The 21,900-nt window shown below is 48.0% G+C and overlaps 1 protein-coding gene across 12 annotated transcripts in view; it reads right to left on the bottom strand.

Annotated features, from left to right (window-relative positions):
• MYCBP2 (MYC binding protein 2) overlaps nt 1–21,900 on the bottom strand; it is a 2,065,574-nt gene that overhangs the window by 797,662 nt on the left and 1,246,012 nt on the right. For all 12 annotated transcript variants that reach the window (XM_086934832.1, XM_086934837.1, XM_086934835.1 and 9 more), the window contains one exon: nt 21,546–21,678. In XM_086934832.1, the coding sequence (XP_086790958.1) occupies nt 21,546–21,678 (133 nt within the window). The remainder of the gene's footprint in view (nt 1–21,545; nt 21,679–21,900) is intronic.

Raw genomic sequence — 21,900 nt, 5'->3', positions numbered from 1 at the left:
ACGAGCCAGGAGCCGGAAGAAAAGGAGTTGCTGGCCGGCGACCAGTGCTGAATAGTTCGTAGAGATCCAAGCCTGGATCAGAGAGTGTTGATACCTGAAAGCAGAGGGGACCAAGTTCGTACTACTAGCCAGTAGTCAGAGGGTACCAGGAGGGCACCGGTTGGCCGTCACCTCGACCAGGTGAGTGGGCGACGCTAGGCTCCGCAGTCTCACGGACCAGGAGGCGTTGTCGGCGACCACGGTGGAGGTGCGAGCTGTCCCACGAAGGATGATGCTGTCGGCGTCGCTGGGCCCAGGATGGGGCAACAAGCCTTGGCAAATCTCAGGGCCACGTGGTGGGCCTAAGATGGCGTCTTGAGTGGACCCGGAGGGTCCGGGGTGCTTCTCGAAAAGATGGAAGCAAGGGCCAGTCTGGAGCAACCAGACCAGCAGTGTTGATTTCCGGATGTCGTCACAGAAGGGCACAAGCCAGCGGCTAGTGACCAGACAACGTGCTGAGCAGCGAGCAGAAGGGCCCCACGCAGATCGTGGAGATGCTGGGAGACTGCACTTCGGTGCTGGAGCGGCTCAGGGTCGGGGCTTCTCGGACCCCAGAGCACTCACCAGAGAGTTACCTCGATGGTCGTGCTGGTTTAAGAGCGTGCAGGTTCTGATGATGGCCGGTCCCTCGAGGTCTCGTCGCACCCACAGATCACAGCTGGGCTGATGACGTGTGTAGAGGTCAGAGGTGCCAGGGAAGCCGGTTCTCGTCGAGCCGGGCCGTCGGATTCCTTGAGGAAGGACTTACAGCAAACCGCAGAGTTCTTAGATGGTGCCTGCTGATGCAGGGTGACTACTCCTTAGTCACAAGGGAGAAATCTTGAGAAGAGTCTTGAATGTCCTTTCGTAGAAAGTAGTTCTTGAATCAAAGATGATCTAATTTGGAAGGGTCCCCGCTCCGGTCTTTATCCTAAAGAAAGGGGCGGGTACATGACTAGGTCCTGCCCTAAGGGTGGGACCAGGAAGGGGGGTAGTTACACCCCTCTCCCCCTGCCGGACTTTCCCCAGGCCAGGGCTGTCGCCCCTGGAACTGGTTCTAACCGGCAGATGCGTAGTGAGCACCGGGGTGCCACTCCGCAGCCACCTTCTCGCAAAAGCCCTACCTACCCAGAATACACAAACCCTGTCTGGGACGGTGCGAACACCGCCCTCGACAGGAAACCCTTTGTCCGAGCGCTCCTCGCTGGAAGGACTCCCAGCAGCAGGAGGTCAGACTCGTGTCTGTGGTGGCAGCATCCATTTTGTGGAGCTGAGGCTTTAGTTAACTTTAACCGGGGTTCACAGTTACGTACATGTCGTGTCCCTCTAGAAGGGTGGAATGCTAACCTCATCGCCAGAATTGGTGAGGGGGCAGCACCCCGATTCGTATGACACCTTACTCGACATGCCTTGATAACGCGACACCGGAGTTACCGATATGGTACGCGTTATCATGGAACAGCCATTGGGTCTTGATTCCGCAAGCTGCAACCGGGCTCGGCTCGGGCCTGAACCTAGCTCACACGAGCCCACGCACTCTGCCTTCAGGAGTGTTAAGGCCTGCCATAGGAGTGACTGATAGGAACTCGGGTGTCCATTGTATGGTTAGATATAGAGCTACTATACCTAAAGCGAAGGGTGGTTACACGACTTCGCCCCAGCTGTCGTGCAGCCAGTTGTGTCAAATTTAGGAGGCCAGCCAGGGGTGGCATAATACATGCTGCAGCCCCTGGCGGCCCTGGGTACACCTATGCCCTGCGTTACGGGGTCTGATAAGGTGGCCCAGTACCAATTGGTAAATGCACCTAGGGTGCATATCGTAATTTAGAAAGAGAACAGCCAGGCTGTGGGTCTGATTAGCAGGCCCACAGCCAGAGAAAGTCGTAAACCAGTGAAACAAAAGCAAAAAATCTGGGTGATCATCGGATTGCAGACCCTACTCTCCTACAATTTTTTTCAATATAATCTTAACACACAGCAGTTTACTAAGGTTTCAAGAATGAGCAGAACAAAGTTTAGATTTCATGTCACAAAAAGAAATGGAAAATGCTAACAACCAGTATGCATCTGTTCTTGGCATGTAGAGCTGTAGAATGACATACTTGTGCATAGATCTCCATCTGGTGTTGGGCTCGGATGATTGCAGTTTGTTATTGTCTGGGAAGAAGTCTTTGCAGTCACAAGATATGTGACTCCTCCCTTGGACGATAGCGTGCATGGGTATCAACTCCATCTTTTGATTGTTTTTCGCTATGTTGGGGAATGATGGAGTTTGTAAGAAACAGAAAAGATGTCCATGTGTGATGTATCTAAGTAAGTTAACACTGGAACAGATAGAGATTCCAAGGAGGCAGGTGGTGGTATGTCATTCTGCAGCAGCTCTACATTCCAAGAACAGATGCATACTGGTAAGTAGCATTTTCCGTTCGAGGCATATGAGCTGCAGAACACATACTTGTGCATAGACTATATAGCAGTGCTCTCCCCTAGCAGTGGTCACCTGTATCTGTTGCATTGGTCTGAAAAAGTTTTTTAAGAACAGCCTGGCCTGCAGAAGCTTGTTGTTTTGCCTGCATGTCTACACAATAGTGTTTGGTGAAGGTGTGTGGCGTAAACCATGTTGCTGCCTTACAAATGCCATCGAAGGGAATATTCCCTTAGAATGCCATGGAAGCCCCTAGTTTGCGCATTGAATGCACTCTAGGGGGGAACTGTTAATGTACGTTTTGCTTTGTGGTAGCATATTTGTATACATTTGACTATCAACCTAGCAATGCCAGCTTTTGAGGTGGGGTTTCCTTTATGAGGTGGTGAGAAAGCTACAAACGAATTAGTTACTTACCTTCGGTAAAGATGTATCTGGTACAGACACAGTCTAGCTGCAGATTCCTTGACTTGGAAATTTCCCAGACGTCAGACTGGATCCGGAAAACTCTCCGCAACAGCACCTCTGCGCGCTGGGGGGGCGTCTCCGCCCTGACGTCGTCCACGGACAGGACGTCAGCGGAGCCAAATATGCCCCTCCGGGCGCACTGACGTCTGTTTTCGTCGGATAAACTTTTCCGCGCCACAACGCAGAGCCAACACCAAAAACTGTGAGAATATGGGAACAGTGTGCGAAAATGAAGAAAAATAGAGCCATAAAGGACAGTGCCAGGCACTGTATTTTGAAAGCTAGTAAAAGGAAACATCAGAGCATCGCTCTGAGAAACAACCCCAGAGTGAAAGCCAAACCACCTGTGGAGGTAGATGAAGATGTGAAAAAACAGCATGGCAGATGACAAAAAGTCTGCAACTATAAAGCATAACCGTGAAGTAGAACAAGTCCAGAACATAGGAACAAGGACAATTTCATCACAAGATGACACCAGAAAGATGTTGGAACCCCAATAAGAGACCGAGAGAATGTGGCAGAGCCCATAGACTTGAACCAATGAGTCGCAGGGGTTGTAAGAGACCCCAAGGCGACAGACAGAGAAGGGGAGAGCGGGGGGTGGAAAAAAACATGAATAGATCTAATATCGTACAATCCAGCCACAGGGATGTAAAGAAAACATGACATACGAGTATACCGCCAAATCATGAGAATGGGTGGAGTAGAGCAATGAAAACAGAATGAACATTTTGTGTAAGAGTGAAGTGAAAATGCCGCCCTGTAGAAAGGTGAATCCACCCGGAGGCAGGCGAGTATAGAAAGCCCAACCTGAAAAGGTCCTCCCAGAACGGGGAGGGCGTGCAGGCGTTAAGTAATCTGTGTCTCTAGCAGATACATCATTACCGAAGGTAAGTAACAGGTGCATCTGATGGAGACATCTAGCCGCAGATTCCTTAACTTAAAATAGATTCCAAAGCCAGACCCATAGAGGAGGCAGATCTGCTACTGAACCCCATTAAGTTCTTGAGGGAACGTAGCCGTCAACAAGGTGACGAAACACGTGGGGACCTCAAACTAGTACAGAAACACCAGACCATGAAGCACAGAAAGGAGCGGAAAACATGGAAAGGCAAAGGCACCACAAGCCGTCCAAGAACAGCATGAAAAGACCTGGATGTATGCCGGGTGAGAGAAACAAAACATACACTAGAAACGTCGGTGTGAAAAGAACAGGTCATGACTTCGGAAAGAAGTGGAACTGAACCTAGGGTCTGATGGATCCGTAGGATCCGGCGAACCGACTGCAATTAAAACTCAGAGAGATGGCAACTGGTATGACAGAGTCAGCGCATACCGATTAGTATGCATGACAGTGAAAAGAAGCACTGTGGAAACCTGCAGCAGCCACAATACATGGGACAGCATTGACAGGATGCCAATCTATGGCCAGAAAGTGCCGGTAGTACTAGAAATAAGAGATACGCCAGTATATAGTCGGTCTGTGACAAGACATACCAAAGGGCGGACGGCAACCAGCAGAAGCTCCCAAAGCAGGACTACAGTAAGAACGATAGTCCAATGCAGGACCGGAAGAGACACAAGCAGAGTGTGTGGATGCTAGAACCACACAAAGTATAGGAAAGACCGTCCTGTAGGGTAGTGTAAGCAGCCAAGATGCGAGTGACGTAATAGCAAGAAGGTAGCCATCAAAAAGGGGCACCAGGCAAGATGGATAGCCACAAAAGGGTTCGTAGTATGAGCCTACCGGGTCAAGGACCACAGACACCGTAAGAAGGGATGTTGCCTGCATGATTGTTGTGTGAAAGAGCACAGAGCAGATATATGAGAAGAAGAAATAAGGTCAAAAGTGAAGCGTAAGGGGGGCGTGGCTTCGCGAGTGGCAATGGCGGTCGCAGCTTGTTAGAGCTCCCGCCGGCCCGCACTTGATCCGGCTAATTATCCTGGCCCCCGAACCCACTACTCACAACCCTTGTGGGGCGGACATTGCTGGTGGTGCCAGGGGTCCTCCGGTGCCGTCGGCGGAGATCCTGGGTGATCGGACGCGCCAGAACAGAGGAACGAGGAGTGAGGCCTTGCATGCCGGAGTGACGCCGGGACCTCGATTTTGGAGATCCCCGGCCGGACGGCCTCTGTGTGGGTCAGCTGGCCCACCGCTTGCCATTGACCTTCGCTACCCTGAGGGCCGAGGGACAACCGACAATTCTCTTCCTGGGGCCCTGCTGGAGGGGTGTGCTTTCCTGGCGCTGTGACCCTGCCTGCTCTGCTGCGGCGGCCCTGTGATCCGGGTGCAGCCGCGGCCTCGAGTTTCGCGACCCCCGCCGCGGGAGTTTTCACCCGCACCTGCTGGGGCACTGCTGTACTCGGAGCGGACCTCCCCTGCTGCCTACACACAACGAAAGTCCCGAAGGTGGCTGGACAATAGCAGGCAGCCCGGAGCACCTTGGCTGGCTACGTGACTAGGGGCAAACTGTGAGTACCCCCCCCCCCCCCCCCCCCGGGTCCCAGGGCACTGCAGGAGTTTGGGCCGACGCTGTAGCGCCCGCAAATTGTGGCGGAGGGACACTGCCCAGCCCGCAGGGTGTAGGGGGCGCTGACTGTTGGCGAGAGGGGAGCTGGTATCGGGCCTGCCTTGACCTGGCCCGGGCGCAGGATTCCACCAGGGATACGACCATCCGGCCCCCACAGTGGAAAGGAAGCAGAGGTGCTTGGGGCCCCTGCGCTACCATCTCTGCATACATAGTTGGCGGCTCACGAGGAACTCACAGCCATGACCGGGGGAGGTGGCGGCCTCACCAAGCAGGCGACAATTGACAAGTTCACCGGGCCCAGTGGGGGCCCTGGACCATCAGGAGGTGGACAGCAGGGAGGGGGGCGGGACAACGCAGCACTTATGGCGGCCATCACCCAGTCAAGGGACATGCTAGATGCAAAAATAGGTGCAGTGGGCGCAGATGTCACCCTGTTGCGCCAAGACTTGCGGAATGCCGTAGCACGGATCACGGAGGCCGAATCCAGGGTGTCGGTAGTGGAGGACGACGTGGGCACCCTCAAGAAGAAAATGGCGGCAATGGAAACTGCGCATCGGGGCCTGGCGCTCCGAGTAGAGGATGCTGAAGGGCGCGCACGCCGCAACAACCTCCGTTTCATTGGCTTTCCGGAACGATGCGAGAAGGGTAACATGGAACAATTCCTCACGCAGTGGCTGGGAACCTGGCTGCCCCCGGGGGCTTTATCCAACTGCTTCGTTATTGAACGCGCACACCACGCCTTGACACAGATGCCACCGGAAGGCGAACGGCCCAGGGCAGTAATTGCTAGACTTCTGAACTATCATGACCGAGATGTCATTCTGAGGGAAGCAAGAACCAGAGAGGCTCTTCTTTACGAAAATCGAAAGATAATGATCTTCCCTGACTATACGAAGCTAGTGCAGCAGCAGCGCCAATCATTTATGGCCGCAAAAGCGAAACTGCGAGGTCTCAAACTCCAATACTCCCTGCTGTACCCGGCGCGCCTGAGGGTGATTTTCCAATCGCAAACACTATTTTTCGACACTCCAGAGGACCTCTTCAAATGGACCGACGAAACAGTGAGGATCAGGCCGAATTCTCAACTGGGACTGAACCCGGGCTCTTCGAGGGGGTCATCGCAGGAACGGGGAGGTCAGACGACCAAAAACAGGAGGAACCGGCGCTCTAAGTCACGAAAGCGGTCGGCCTCCGTCAGCGGCACCCAGGACAGTGGTAGAACCGAGGACTCGGATCACTCTGGAACAGATCATGGCCAGCTATGAAGACTCGGCGCCCCTCTGTACACTTGGCATTACAGGTTCTGGCTAACGGCGAAAGGGCTCTTGAGGCTCGATAGACTGGTAGCATCATGGCTGCCTCAAGATTGATTTGCGGCTGATCACTGATCATGGGTGGGGTTGTGGGATGGGGTTCGGGGACTACATATGAGGGGCTACTGCTCTCCTACTGATGTGGGAGGTAATAGGGGAGGAGGGATAAGTTTACTGTTTTCTGGGGAGTTGGGATCCATTGGCATGGCTGGTTCTGGGCCCTCTGTTTTGGACTCGGGGTTACTCATGCCGCGACAGGTACTTCATGGTTTCTCGAGGTATAGGGGGGGGAGGTGGGGGGGTGCAGGTGGCCAGGAACGAGGCCGCTGAGTTGGGACCGAGACATGTTCAGGAATGTGAAGACAATAAGTTGATGGTTGGTTTTGGGGTTTGGGGTAGGGCGAGACCTGCTCGCCATGTTATCTTGGGGTTCTGGGGCGGGAGGGTGGGACTGCACGTGTGTTTTGCAATGGTGTTCATTACAGTGCGCGATGAGTGGCAATGGCGTGGACGACCTGCTTGGTGGGTCCCACTTGACTGTGGCTGAAACGAATCAGACTCCCCGAGGCGTCTCTGCGGGTGATCACGTGGAATGTCAGGGGGATGCTGGACAAGATTAAGCGTGGGGCGGTGTTGCGCTGCGGGAAAAGAGAGAGTGCTGATGTATTCTTGCTCCAGGAAACCCACATGATGGGCTTGAAGGTGCTGGGTCTACAGAGGTTCGGCTATCATCAAGTATTTCATGCCGGGTTTTCCCGGGGATCCAGAGGAGTGGCCATTTTGATACATCGCAGGGTGGCCTATGTCCATGAGAAGCAGTGGATGGACCAACAGGGTCGCTATATCTTTGTCAAGGGCATGGTAGGCACTGAGTCTGTGGTCTTTGGGAGTGTCTATGCCCCCCCCTGCAGTGGGCCCTGGCTGAGAAGCTGTTCACAGTGTGGGAGGACATCCCCGAATCCCTGGCGGTAGTTGGGGGTGATTGGAATGATGTGATGGACGTGTGTGTGGATCGCCGACGGCGCCAGGAAGTAGGTGAGACCACCCCTCCCCCCCCACACACCAGACTGCATGCTATGACTGAGGGACTGGGCTGGACGGATAGCTGGAGACATATGCACCCTACAGCACGCGAGTATACGTATGTATGTGCTTTGCATGGCTCCTACTCAAGATTGGACTATGTGTTTGTGCCTGGTGACTGCTTGTGTAGAGTGAAGAGTGCTGACATCTTGCCGAGGGGCCTGTCCGATCACTCCCCGGTATCGATTAGGGTGGAACTCCGTAGACAACGCCAGCCGTTTAGATGGAGGATGTTCTCGTGGCATCTCCAGCAGCTGCCTATGTGAAACACTTGCGTGAAGCGATAGACCTATATTGGCGAGAAAACCTAGTTGGTGACATCGACTATACGAGGGGTGAACATCGCGTGGTGTACCGCGGCCCGTCGGAAGGTTGAGAAATGATCACAGAAGCGGCCACACAGGTGGAAACTTTGGAACAGCAGAACCGGGTGGGGGGCGATGAAGCCGGGCTACGGCTGCTTCTCCAGGCTCAACAAGCCTATGCATCTATCCTAATCGATGAGGCAAAACAGGCGTGGCTAGCCACACGCAGTACAATATACCAATGGGGGGATAAGTCATGTACAATGCTCCATAGACTCTGCCAACATAACCTCCAGCCGATTACACTGCCGGGCCTCACGTCCGACGACGGCGAGGTCCTTACTGACCCAGTCGAGCTAGCAGCGAGCTTTGCCACATACTTCGCAACTCAGTACGCCCCGTGCGACCGTCTATCGGCTGACGAGGTGGCTAACTTTATCGATGGCATGCCACCTAAGGCGGTGTCGGATGAGACCAGGAGGGCCCTCGATGCACCTCTTACAGCTGAGGAACTGGGCGATGCCCTGGGACAACTTAATACCGGGAAGGTCCCTGGCCCGAGTGGCTACCCGAGTGAGTTTTACAAAAAGTTTCATATACAACTGGGGTCCCATTATCACCGTGCACTCGAGACGGCGCGTGAGCAGGGCACACTGCCCCGAGACTGGCGCCATGCCGAAATCGTAGTATTTCAGAAACCAGGTAGACCCCCAGAGAGACACGACTCGTATCGCCCCATTTCATTACTCAATATTGAGGCTAAGGTCCTGGCTAAGGCCCTGGCGAATCGATTATCCCCGCATATAACAGACCTAGTGCATCCAGACCAGGCCGGGTTCATGCCTCATAGAGCGACGCGGCATAACATCCGAGGCGCACAGGCAGCAATTGACGCCATGGGAGCCACAGGAGAACAAGCGGCTCTGTTGCTAGCTGATATCAACAAAGCCTTTGATTCCGTCAGTTGGACATACCTCTTTGCACTTTTGCCCCGTCTCAATCTAGGCCCGGTCTTCTTGTCCTATATCAGGCTACTATACACAGACATTACGGCCTCGGTGCGTGTTGCAAGAGCGGTGTCGGAGACATTTCACATTGGACGAGGGACCCGACAGGGGTGCCCGCTCTCCCCCTACCTATTCGCTCTGGTCATGGAGCCACTGGCTGCCTGGGTGCGTATAGATGCACAAATGCGGGGCTTTGTATGGAACGTCAACTTATCGGATAGAATTGCGCTTTACGCGGACGATGTTCTTTTCTTTCTTACCGATTTCGGGGCCGCGCGTGCTGGAAATTATGCGAATCTTTGGGGAAGTCTCGGGCCTTTATCTGAACCTGCGTAAATCTACGCTATGGGTGCTGGGTGGAGACACCGTAACGGGTCCCTGGACATCGGGACTGCAGGTGGCTACGAACGGTCTGAAATATCTGGGGTGTTCCTATCGGAGTCAGCGAACATTGCCTGGGAACGCAGCATAGTGCCCGTTTGGGACCGAGTTCAGACTGATGTCAAAACTTGGTGTCGGATGCCCCTGTCTATATTTGGCAGATCTGCGATTTTTAAGATGGTCGCGCTCCTGCGTCTCCTCTACCAATTGCAGAATCATCCCTATCCAATTGCACCCCAGTGGTTCCGACAGATCAACTCGGTCTTGGGCCGCTTTCTATGGGCTGGGGGGGCGGCCAGAGTAGCACTGCGTAAATGCTTCTTGTCCACTTACTGCGGAGGCCTGGCCACCTCGGATCTACGGTCCTATTACCAAGCCGCTCATCTGCTAATCCTGAACGAATGGTGGTATGGCGACAGCGGGGATCCGGCCTATGCCCTGGAACGCACACTGATGGGCGACAATACACTCCACACAATCCTCTACTCAGCCCCTTTGCGCCGGAAGCTGCCGAGGGTCACAAGACTCGTCTTTGCTGTATGGCGACAGGCCTTGCGCCACATGGGCTGGTGGGGTCGACTGACCACTGAGAAACCGCTGTGGCATAACGGCCTGCTACCCGAATTGTCGGCCTTATCAGGATTCGACGGCTGGAAGTGACAAGTGGAGTGGCAAGGAAGTCGCCTTGTTGAAGCAGTGGAAGGACCTGTTTAAGAGCGATCATGTGAAAGTGATCTGCCTGAATGTATATATTGAGAGGTATGAGGTCCAGTATTGGCCTGAGAGTACCGTCTTTTTGGGGAATGAGAAAGTAAAGGGAGTAAACCCCTGTACCTTGATGCTGGCGGGGAACAGGTACTATTGCATGCTTTTAAAGCAGTGAGAGAACTTCCTGTTTCAGGAGCATTAGATGTTCTGCGGACATTGGACTTTGTTTGGGCGCTATGTTTGGGGGATTTTCAGTAAGTTCCAGGCAGTAACCATACTTGATAATTTGTCTACCTACCTGTCTGTAGTGATGGAGTTCCAGACAGGTAGGAACTGTGAAAGTCTTCCTCCAACCGGAGTGGAATAGTCTGGAGGGAAGTCATTGTTTGGTAGTGGGGGGGAGGTTTGATTGTTGTTACCTTAACCACTCCCTTTGTTATTATTTCCCCTGTAGCCACCTCTAAAATATCCCTTGTTGGGGGATGTTTGTGTGGGGATTTTGTAGGAGGAGGAAGTAGTGTCTGTACTAATGTTTTTGGATCCGCCCCTATAAAAGGAGCGACAAAAGGAGACTTGTGTTGTTTGAGACTGTAACGCTCCCATAGATTTTGCAGTGTCTGTATCTTTTTTTCATTTTTTCTAAAGCTGTATCTGCAGCTGGGCCAAACAGGTGTTCTTGATCGAACGGCTGATTTAAGATTGTTGATTGCACTTCCTGTTTAAAACCAGAAATGCGCAAGCATGCATGTCTGTATATATAGTAAGACACGTGTTGATAGATTTAGAAGCAGAGTCTGCTGCATCGAGGGCACATTTGATTGATTGATTTGTAATCAACTTGCCCTTCTGGACAGATCATTGGCTTTGGCCTTGCATTGGTCAGGCAAATGTTGAACTAGGTCTTCAAGCTCATCGTAGTGAGCCCAGTCCTATCTGGCAAGTAGTGCCTGTGCATTACCTATCCTCCAGTGATTGGCTGCTTGGGAGGCAACTAGTTTGCCTGATGCGTCTATCAGTTTAGACTCTGTCTAGAGGTGGAGCATCGCCAGAGGTTTGTGAATTAGCCAGTTTCTTTGTATTGGACAATACCAGAGAATCTAAAGGGAGTTGTCTTTAAATGTAGGCGGGAACCTTGAGGGCAGGTTTATATTCTTTATCAATTCTAGAATTGAGAATCCTGGTCCTGACAAGGTCTTTAAATATGTCAGGTGCATGTTTAATGACACCTTTGAGCATGGGCAATGTATGTATTGTCTTTTGTGACTGGGCAAAAGTATCCAGTAGGAAGTCCTCTTCTATGGGGTCTGATTGTAGTTGAACACCATGATATTGTGCAGCCCTATTAATAAGCTGACTAAACCCTATATCATCATCTGGGGGAGATGGTCTTGTTGGGTATGCATCTGATCAGGAAGGTCTGGAGGATCTGAAGTATCATTATAATCTGCCCATGTATCCTGTGGTATAGTAGTATCATCAGGGTCATCTAAGGGGTCATTATGGTGTGCACCCCTGCCCCCTAAATCATCCTGGGGTATGGGTGAGCATGGAGAGTGTAGGAGGGTGTATGGGAGAGTTTGTAGGAGACAAAGGTTTAGTCGGAGGAACAGGAGAAGAGAGTCTTAGGGGGGCAGTTGCAAAGTCTCTTTTCTTGACAGGTAACTCAGGAGAGTGTGAGGTATCTAATTTCCTCTTCTTGTTGGGAGGCTGACAATATGGCCTGTTGTAGGGTCCACATGCAATGTCTTATTTTGTATCGATAGGATCTGGTTGAAGCAGTTCTACCCTTGTGTTGTCTCCTTTCAGTGCTGATTTTTTCGGTTCCGAACACGGTTTGGATTTGTGCTCTGGAGCCTTAGGAGAGGTTTTGTGCTCCTTTGGCTTGGATGTGGAGTCTGAAATCTTTTTCGGATCCGAAGGTTGTCGATGTTTGTTCAGATTCGAGGCCTTATGGTATTTCGGTGCAGAAGAGCTCGTTGCCAAGGCCTTTTTGGGCATAACGGGAGTAGGATGTATTCCCGATTTCGGTACCGACTGTGTTTTTTGGGTACTGATATGTGGCTTGCTCGGTCCCGAGATGCAGGAAGGCTTTTCTTTTATCTTTAGAGTCGCGCTTCTCAAGTTTTCACTCAGTCTCGACTAAGGCCTTGAGATGAAGTTTTGACCGGAGCCGCCTTCTTTTCTAAGGGTGGAGGGGTAGGGGCATTTTTTCTCACTTGTTGACCTGGAGAGATGTGGTCATCGGAGTCGTCCGCTTCGGAAACGATGTCGAGATCCTCCGAGTCTTCTGCCTCTAGAACATCAGGATCCTCGTCGAAGATGTTGTGTAGCACCTGTGAAGCCTGTTGAGCCATAATGTGTCGCCGAGCCCGGCGATCACAGATAGTCTTTTTAGAGCGAAAAGAGGCACACGTTTGTCAATCCTTTTCTTCGTGCTCTGGCGAGAGGCAAAGGTTGCAGATCTTGTGGTGGTCACTGCGTGGAAATTAGCTTCACACTTGGGGCATTTTTTAAATGGAGTCCTTTCCATTAGCCGTAGGCCTGAATGGCGCCAATAAGCCCAGTGGCCCGCATCGACGACCGGAATCGAGGAGTTTGTGGTTTAGCTTGTCAAAGTAAAGCGATCGAAACAATACCATTGAGTAGTGACGGTTTGCGCGTCGAAAAGGTTTGGAAACACGGTATCGAACCGTAGCACCGAAAGTCACATCCAAACCCGATGGCGGAATGGAGTGGATGCCCATGCGCACTATCGTCCAAGGGAAGGGTAATCTATCTTGTGACTACAAAGACTTCTTCCAAGACAACAACTAACTACAATCCTCTGAGCCCAACACCAGATGGCGATCTATGCACAAGTATGTATTCTGCAGCTCATATGCCTCGAACATAACTTTTTCAAAGGTTTTCTCTCTCTTATTAATGAATAATGGAAACTGATAAACTATCAAAAGACAATGAGAGGTGATGGAAAGAGAATAAGTGATCCTTGATCCTCACCCAGTAACCCTTAACAGCCTACAGGTTTAGGAGTAGACTGTAAATTCTACAGCGCACCACCCCCTAACAGGATGCACAGGTAACATATGCAGGCAAAAGCATACCGACCAACAAGTAACAGAAATAGCCTTCTCATGCAATATGGTAATTGTGCTTCTCTAATTAGGATATCATTAGGTGATGGCAACTTGAAATATCAGCTTGTTACAAACAGTATGAGGGAAGGCTAACCAGACAACGTGCTAAATGTGGAAAAACGGACTGCTCTAAGGGTTAAATGAGGCAGCCAAATGGCCATAAGGAGTTTAGCAGGTTGAGTTAAGAAGGTGTTGCCTGCCTAGCTCTACCTACTTGATCTTAGTACCCAATCACACTCTACAATCAAGAGGGCAGTAGTATCATTGCCAAAGAAAGCTTCCATTCAACACAATAATATACTACCAAACGGATTTAAATTAGATGAAAGAGCAGAGTGAAGTGTTCTATATTGATTCAGCTTGAACCATACAAATAAATTCAAAACATATATACATTCCTTGGACATGAATACCAAAAAAATGTAGATTATACAAAACAAAAAAAAGTGTACCAGGAACAATACAAAGAGATTCAAGGAAAACTAGATCTATAAGGAATTCATCCAAGAATAAAACAATATTGAGAGTAAATTAACACTGCCCCAGAACCCAGCAGTAGATAATAGACCTGGCAGTTCATCTCCTTTTAAAAGCTTTCCTTAGCATGAAAGAATGATATAACTCATAAGGATGTCAGAATAAAATGTACAAAAGAAGTGTGAAACTGAATCTAGAAGACTGATTACAATAGCACAAATACTTGATATCTCTTTAGAGAGCATGAGGTGGTAAGTGGGGGACAACAGATTGATGAAAAATATTACATAACAATAGTCAAATTGTCAGGTAGGGCTTCATCCCACTAGCTGTTTTGAGCATAAAATGAGCACATTTTTCTTTAGTTGAATATCATGTCTTTCCATATACCGCCAAAAGCAAACACACCACTAGCCATCTCTATGATCTTGAGCGAGCTAGTAAGAGATCCGGATAACCATCTAGGCTGCAAAAATCTCGAACATATTTAAGTCAAGAAATCCTGAGCAAATCATAAACAGGAAGACAATCTGTCAGGATTCCCATGTTCAAAGATGCAGCTGGGTGGGCGTCCAATAGAAAGTCTGAGGAGCAATAGCTCTAAATAAATTTGTATGATCTTCAATGTACTTGCATCAAAAAAGTGTCCAATTAAGGAAAGGACAATAATTGCCTCAAAACTTTATGATGATAGAGAAGAAGCTAGTAATATTGGGGGGGGTCTTAATTTATTTGGACTAATCTGGATTACAGTGCTAAATACCTTGCTTGATAAATCAGCAAATACTGTCAAGGGGTGGTAACAAAGAACTAGACCCTGGTTAACAATATAATCAGCAATTTCAACTATGCACGGTTTGGAGCTAATACCCAATAAATAATGGATTTACACTCTACCCAGCTACGGAGTGACTGTGTGATCATGTAAGATGGCCTAACTGAAATCTTCTGTGCATGGAGCTTATAAATACATTAAAAAACATCCACCGTTATATTCTTTGCACCCAACACAGAGCAGAGGAAGGTAGTCCTCAATGAACAAGTTACTTATCTTTGGTAACAATCTTTCTGATGAATACTCAATCTAAGTGTAGAGTTGCCACCTTGTGACTATTTCCCAGGAATCAGACTGGATCCGGAAACTTTTAGAGTAGTACTTATGTGTGCTGGTAGGTGGCGTCAAATGGCTCTGTGCCGTTGTTCCGCTCCTGAAGCGACGTGTACAGCCACACGTAATCACCACTCACTCGTTGATGTCAGTTGCTTTCTATGCTGTCTGCGCCGTCAGGTGCTGAGCCTATTGGCAGATTGGCATGACCAGTGTGCAGACGAAAAAGTTAATTACCTTTGATTACCAATCTGAAGATTCCTAAACTTTTGAATATCCCAGAAGCCACTCTGGATCTGGAAACCCTTGAATAGCATTCCCACACCGGTAGGGTACACCAGCGCCACTTCAGTGGCGAATGCAACACCTCATGGTGTCACTGGGAGCCATTATTCGCCCATGTCGGCATGCACTTCCTTTCCCATAACGTTTCCAATGTTGAAAAGGTAATGGACTAGGCTAAATAGAGGGGGGTTACCACCTTTGGCAGAAAGTTAGACCTGGTTCTTAAAACCAGCTTGTCTGGAAAGAATGATGTAAAATGAGGTTTTACAGATAAGGCTTGTAATTCAGTAATATATATAACTGACATGACAATGATCTGAAAGACTGTCTTAAACGTAAGGAGCATTGAAGAGCAACTGTGCAAAACTTCACAGTGGGAAAGCATAAGAAATGCAAGATCAAGGTTGTGGTTGATTTGGGCATAATAAAGGGAAGGGGGAAATGTGTTAGTGTGCCTCTTTAAGAATTTGTTAACACTGGGTGACTTTAAAGAGAGCAAGTCATATAATGTCAGATAAACAATAGTGAAGAGGATCTACTGAGTTTCAGTATGCCATGTGATCAATTTGCCCCAAATGTCTGAATAGATTGTTTTGGTGGAGTGTCTTTGTGAGGATAGGATAACATCCACCACTTCAGGGGCAGGGAAAAGAACTTGGTTGATCCTCTCCATTTCCAGGCATGCTTGTGTAGGCTCTGGAGACTGAGGTGTAGAACCTCCCCCTGTGACTGCAAGATGAGTATTACGCTGTGAGGGAGACTGAGCAGAAGGCACAGTGAGAGGTGAATGAGGTCTGCCTATCATACCCTTTACGCCCAAACTGGGGCAATTAGGATTATTTGGGCCTGTTCTAACTAAACCTTCCTCAAAATGCGAGACATTGAGAGTATGGGGAGAAACCTGCAATAAAGAGGAAAGTTCCACTTCAAGCGAAACAGGTCCCTTATGCTCCCTGCATTCGATACTGGAGGGTACAGAATTTTCAAGCAGTGAGCGTTTTAATGAGTGTTTGAGGAGTCTCCGATAGTAGGAACATTTTCTGGACTATCAGCAGATGAAATCACCACTCATGGCCGGCAATATGACACCTGCTGAGAATGTCTGCTTGCAAATTGAGCACTGTGTCCAGGTGAGTTGCCACTAAGCAGAACTGATGGTCCTGAGCACAGGACCAAAGTCTCAGCGCTTCTCACAGAGGCTCTGATCTCTAATTGCACCAGATGTGCTCCTTACTCTAAGGTGAAGACATCCATGTTTACTATTCACACAGGAGGGACAGGTGGTTTCCCTTGTGTAAGGTTGCTCTTCACACTCCACAAGTGTAGGTCCGCTGATGTGTGCCTGGAGATTTGGATACAGCTTTGGAGATATTGGTTGTGTTGGAACCTCTGCCTGCGTGGGTACCACTAGAAGGTTCTCATTTGCCAGCATGCATGGGTGACTAACAGTAAGCACAAGACCAGCAGACCAAGCAGAACCAAGACTGTCAGGAATGGCTTGATCCCTCCACTCTAAAACATCAGAATCATAGCCTTAATATCTTGAACCCTCGGAAGAGGGAAGGCTCAACTTGGTATGGGGTCAAGTACTGCCCCTATGAAAAGGATGCACAAGAGGGCACCAGGTAAGATATGGGCTTGTTGAACAAAAAGTCCAGGTCAAAAACAATCTGGTTGTTTCCTGCAATTGGTGAAACCATCTCTTTCTCTGCAGAGCTGAGTTTGATGAGCCAGTAGCCCAGGTGAGGAAACACCAGGATTCCCACTTGTCCGAGATGCTCCACAGCCTTCGAGTCATCTTAATAAAGACTCGAGGAGTCGAAGTGCGGGCAATAAGAAGCACCACAAACTGGAGTGCTCAGACCCGACCGTGAAGGGAACATACTTTCTGTGTGACTACTGTATAGGGGTGTGGAATAGGCATTCTGCACTTCGACAGACACTATCCAGTCTTCTACTTCCAGAGAAAGTGGAACTTTTCCTTCTTGAAAAAACAGTTCAAAACTCTGACATCTACGATTGGGAAGAGACTGGTATCTTTCTTGGGGACACTCCTGACCTACTTCTTGCTCTGGAATCCACTGCACTGTGGCCTTAAGGAGCAAGTAATTAACCTTTTTTGGAGGACCTGGAAATGGCGGGAGAATATCTGGACCCGTGGGGTAGGGAGGGGGTAAGAAGTGGTGTTTGTTGGAGCACTTTGGGGTGCAGCCTGACTCACAGGCAGAGCTGATGTCCTAGGCACCAAAACCAGATGCTGTATGTCTGTGCTGGACAACACAATTTCGATAGGTTTGAATATGAACTGCTTAGGAAGAGACATTGTGAAGGAAAACTGCATCTACTCTAGATTTTGGAAGAGAAAATGTATAAAGTTGACACTTCTGAGGTGGTATAGCGAGTTCTGGAACGTGTTAATGGCGCAGAAAATAGGAACTGACATCATCATGCCGATGGGGGCCGTTTTTTGGCCTGAGGATCGTCACACGGTTTGCGTTCAGTGCTGAAGTAGAGCCAGCACCTCCTACCAGCATGGGAGAGTTATTGAAGCGTTTCTTGATTCAGACTAGTGCCTGGGATATTTAAAAGATGAGGAATCTGCAGGTAGTACCCATCGGAAAATCAGAACTTTTTCAGATGGAAAAAAGGGCCCAGTTCACAGGAATGGGGCGGTGGGAGGGTCGGTGAAGAATCTCCGGCTAGATAGAATATTTACCAAAAAAGACCGATTCCGGAGGTAATTAACTTGGTCTTGTGAAGGATACTTCGAACCACAAATTTCTTACCTTGTGAAATAATACCTCAGCAGTACCCTGAGTGACGCTCTCTTGTCTCATCGGGCGAGGTGAAGTTGAAGCGTGCTTCAAATTCTTCTTTTTGTGGGACCAGGACTTATCCTAATGGCTCAAAGAATTGGAATGCAACAAAGACCTAGGAGTCCGCAATGGCTCCTGGGACCTTCCTCCTGACCAGGACCTCGATTGTTGCACGTGGAGCCACAAGGAGTTCAAGGGGTCACTCCCTCAAGACCTTCGGATGCATGGCATGGCAGTTGGGACAGGCCTTCGGGTCATGGTCTTGTTCGAGGTACCAGAGGTAAACAAAGTTTTTGGGACGTGCTGCAGAGCTTCAAGCCTTTGCAACAAAGAAGATAACCCACACTTCTAATGGTTTAACACCATTCTGTTTACGGTGAACAGATAAACAAAACTTAATATGTTTATCAAGGCGATTATTTGCGCCGTTTTTATTTTTCAAATTTTGTAAAAAGATTGTTTGTGAGTACAGAGAAATCACACTGCCATTTACATAATAACCAACCAAATTTAGCTACACAAATCATTCCTCATTCCATCAGTTAGTGTGAGCGGCATACAGCTCCCAAAGAGCTGTATGCCGCTCACACTAACTGATGGAATGAGGAAGTGGAACATGCTGACACATTAGCAGATAAAGATAAGGATCAATTAAGGGACACCGGTCCGCTGCAGGACCCTCCCTCGACAAAAAGGTTGCGAATCGAACTAACGCCAAACACTGACCACAGAATTGAAGAATCCACTTGATTCCTCCTGAATTACGTATCCAGAAAACGCACAGACTCGAAAAATCCTGTCGTTACACTCCGGACATACGGATTTTACCTCAAGTCCCCTGAGGTTGAGAAACAGGGGAAAGAATTCATTTGGCCCTGAAGAGAGTTTGTGAAGATACCCTGCAAACTCGAAACGCGTAGGTGAACAGGATTACGTCCTAAGTTTGGAAATACGCTAAAACACTTGGGAATCTATAACCTTACAAACATTGTTTCCGAGAGGTTATTTTGTTTTTCATGCAGATTCATTTAAAGGCTGCTCCTTGGGCAATAATTGCTTTATGGTTTGAAAAAGTTTGCTTAATTGCGTTTGTTGATGTTTTTGAAAAAATAATTTGACATCTTTCCTTCCCCACGTTCATGATATATGTTCACTTTGTTGTATATACAAAACTTTTCACGCACTGTTTTTCATATTGTTTATGTTTGTAAATTTATGATTTGTGTAGCTAAATTTGGTTGGTTATTATGTAAATGGCAGTGTGATTTCTCTGTACACACAAACAATCTTTTTACAAAATTTGAAAAATAAAAACGGCGCAAATAATCGCCTTGATAAACATATTAAGTTTTGTTTATCTGTTCACCGTAAACAGAATGGTGTTAAACCATTAGAAGTGTGGGTTATCTTCTTTGTTGCAAAGTTAATTGGGCCCTTACCCCACTTCTGTCCGCGTGGGCCAAACTCCTTTTTGTTACATAATGCAGAGCTTCAAGCCGGCATTCTTAGATGACATTTCTGCCACATCAGGAGGTAGGACCTCAAAAAAGACTTCAACAAAAACGCCTACAAAAGCTTAGTGAAAAAGTGAGTAAGGGGTAGCTCTTACCGGATCTGGGATGACTGGTGCGGAAAAAGAAAAGAACTGACTTCAGCGCATCTCAGTGGTGTCTATATAAGCACTGTGGATGTCACTTCCAGAGCAGACAACGCCATGTGGAGCCACACTATGCCACCTGCCGACATGCAGGAATAACGCTCACCAAAAAAAATCCTGACCCGTCTGATGCCCAGGGATAATTCTATAGTATGGAATCTGCAGCTATGTCTCTATCAGATGTTAAATTACTGTAAATCAACAGCTGGCAACAATAGTCATACTGAATAAATAAAAACAAGTTGCTAATAAAATGGAGAGGTAAAGTTTGAGCACAAACAGTCTTCAAGCTAATTCCGAAAGTGGTTAAACCAACTATTATTATGGTCCTTCCTTAAATGAAACAAAAAACGGATTAAGATGTTTGGAAAATGCTCCTCCATTTGACCAATCAGACTTATCCTTAACTCTTTCAATAATTGGATGGAAGGAATGCTTCAATTATTCTCAGCCACTGGCAATCATTTAGAAAGCATTCTCATCCTGAATTCTTTTTTACCCACTGCCTACCACAGAAAAGAACCACCCTAATGCAAGTCAGGCTTGGTCCCACTTCGAAAGGACCAATCCAACGCAACTGTTGGGCGAGGTGACTTCAGAACTCGAGCAACTCCAGACTGGTTTCTGCCTATTTGGGCCTTATCAGTGAGGTGCAAATTGAGTCCTATGTCACAGTGAGCAGAGAACACACATCTTAGCATCATTTCTGTACAATCCATAATTTACATTTTAGTCCTGCAAGAATCAATAATCAGTTTATTTGATTCATGCATGAAGACAAATATTTATTAGACTCCTATTGAAACAAGGATTGTCTAGCCAATTCAAGATGGCCTTAACCTGAGGATACATTGGGGATGCAAGACTAATAATAAAAACAATAACAAATAATATTTGTGTTGACAGCCATGGATCACATGATATTGGATATTGGAAAAAGTAGCTGACTAACCAGCATCATCAATTTTTAATAGCCAGCTATGTGTTGCTCATAAAGTGAGAAATGCTACTGTTTAAACAAAAACGGCGTTTCACAGTATGCGAATGTCTTATGGCTGAGAAGAACGCACTAGATGTTTATAGAAGCAGGAGCCATTGGAGATTTAAGACTGAGGACTGATGTGCCTGTTGCCTTTTAACTCACTAATGGGCCGAGTTGGGTCACCTTGATCTTCGTATCCCTTAGAGAGAATAGCAATGAAAGTATTGTAATCAAGGAAAGACCAAGGTGATCTATTCGAGAATGGATGATTGGGGAGGATGCCATCAAACAGTGGTGATAAAAGGCATGCTTGTGAACTGCATTTACATGAGGTGAAAAGGAGAGGTTTATGTCCAAGGTAAGTCCCAGACTGCATGCTTTACGGACCAGCACTTTGATGTGAGAGGAGGAGCAGCAAGGGCTCAAAAAGACTAGTCTGAAGGAAAATGTTAGGAATTAACCAGGCCTATGAGTAGGATGTCAGACTTAATTCTTAAAGCAGAAGTTAAGTCAATTTGTGCACCTATCCACTTTCACCTTCTTAGGTGGAGTATTTAATAGAAAATAGAGTTAATCCAATTGATTTGGAGGAGGATCTACAGCGCAGAAATTTCCAGGTTGAGGCAAGTCTAGTTTTGTTTTGAGCTGTTTGACCAAGCATTGGAAAATGTAGGCTGATCTTTTTAGTTACAGATTCCCCAAGGGCAGAACAGCTTCCTCCTCAGCTAATATAGGAAATGACTGCAAGATACTTGTAGCGATAACAGATGCAGCTGACATGGAAGATAGAGGACAAATAGTGTGGGACAGTATTATTGTAGACTGTGATCGCTGTTGAACTTACCATCTTCATGGCGGAGATACTGGTTTCCCCCTGGGTCTCTTGCCAAGGACCACGCCTCCCCTTCATCACTCTCACAGAATTCTACCATGCTGTTCTTGTCCATCTGCACCCATGTGCCTTCTGTATTGATGACCTGATACAATAAAATCATCATATTTACTGTTTTTCCCACTCAGGTGAGGCATCTGTCAAATAATAGCTAATAAGCTTCAGAATTCAATACAATGAACGCCACTCCAGGCACTGTCTCCAAACAATCCTAAAAATAAAATAAGTCTTAAAGTGATAGCCTCCATTCTAACATAGGAAACAAACAAAATAAAGCAATGTAAAGTTTGGAGGCAAGTAAATAACA

This window comes from Lissotriton vulgaris, chromosome 8 (genome assembly GCF_964263255.1).
Source record: "Lissotriton vulgaris chromosome 8, aLisVul1.2, whole genome shotgun sequence".
Classification (NCBI taxonomy): domain Eukaryota; kingdom Metazoa; phylum Chordata; class Amphibia; order Caudata; family Salamandridae; genus Lissotriton; species Lissotriton vulgaris.
The sequence above is the reverse complement of the archived record's forward strand: the minus strand, read 5'-3'. Positions and strand labels throughout refer to the sequence as shown.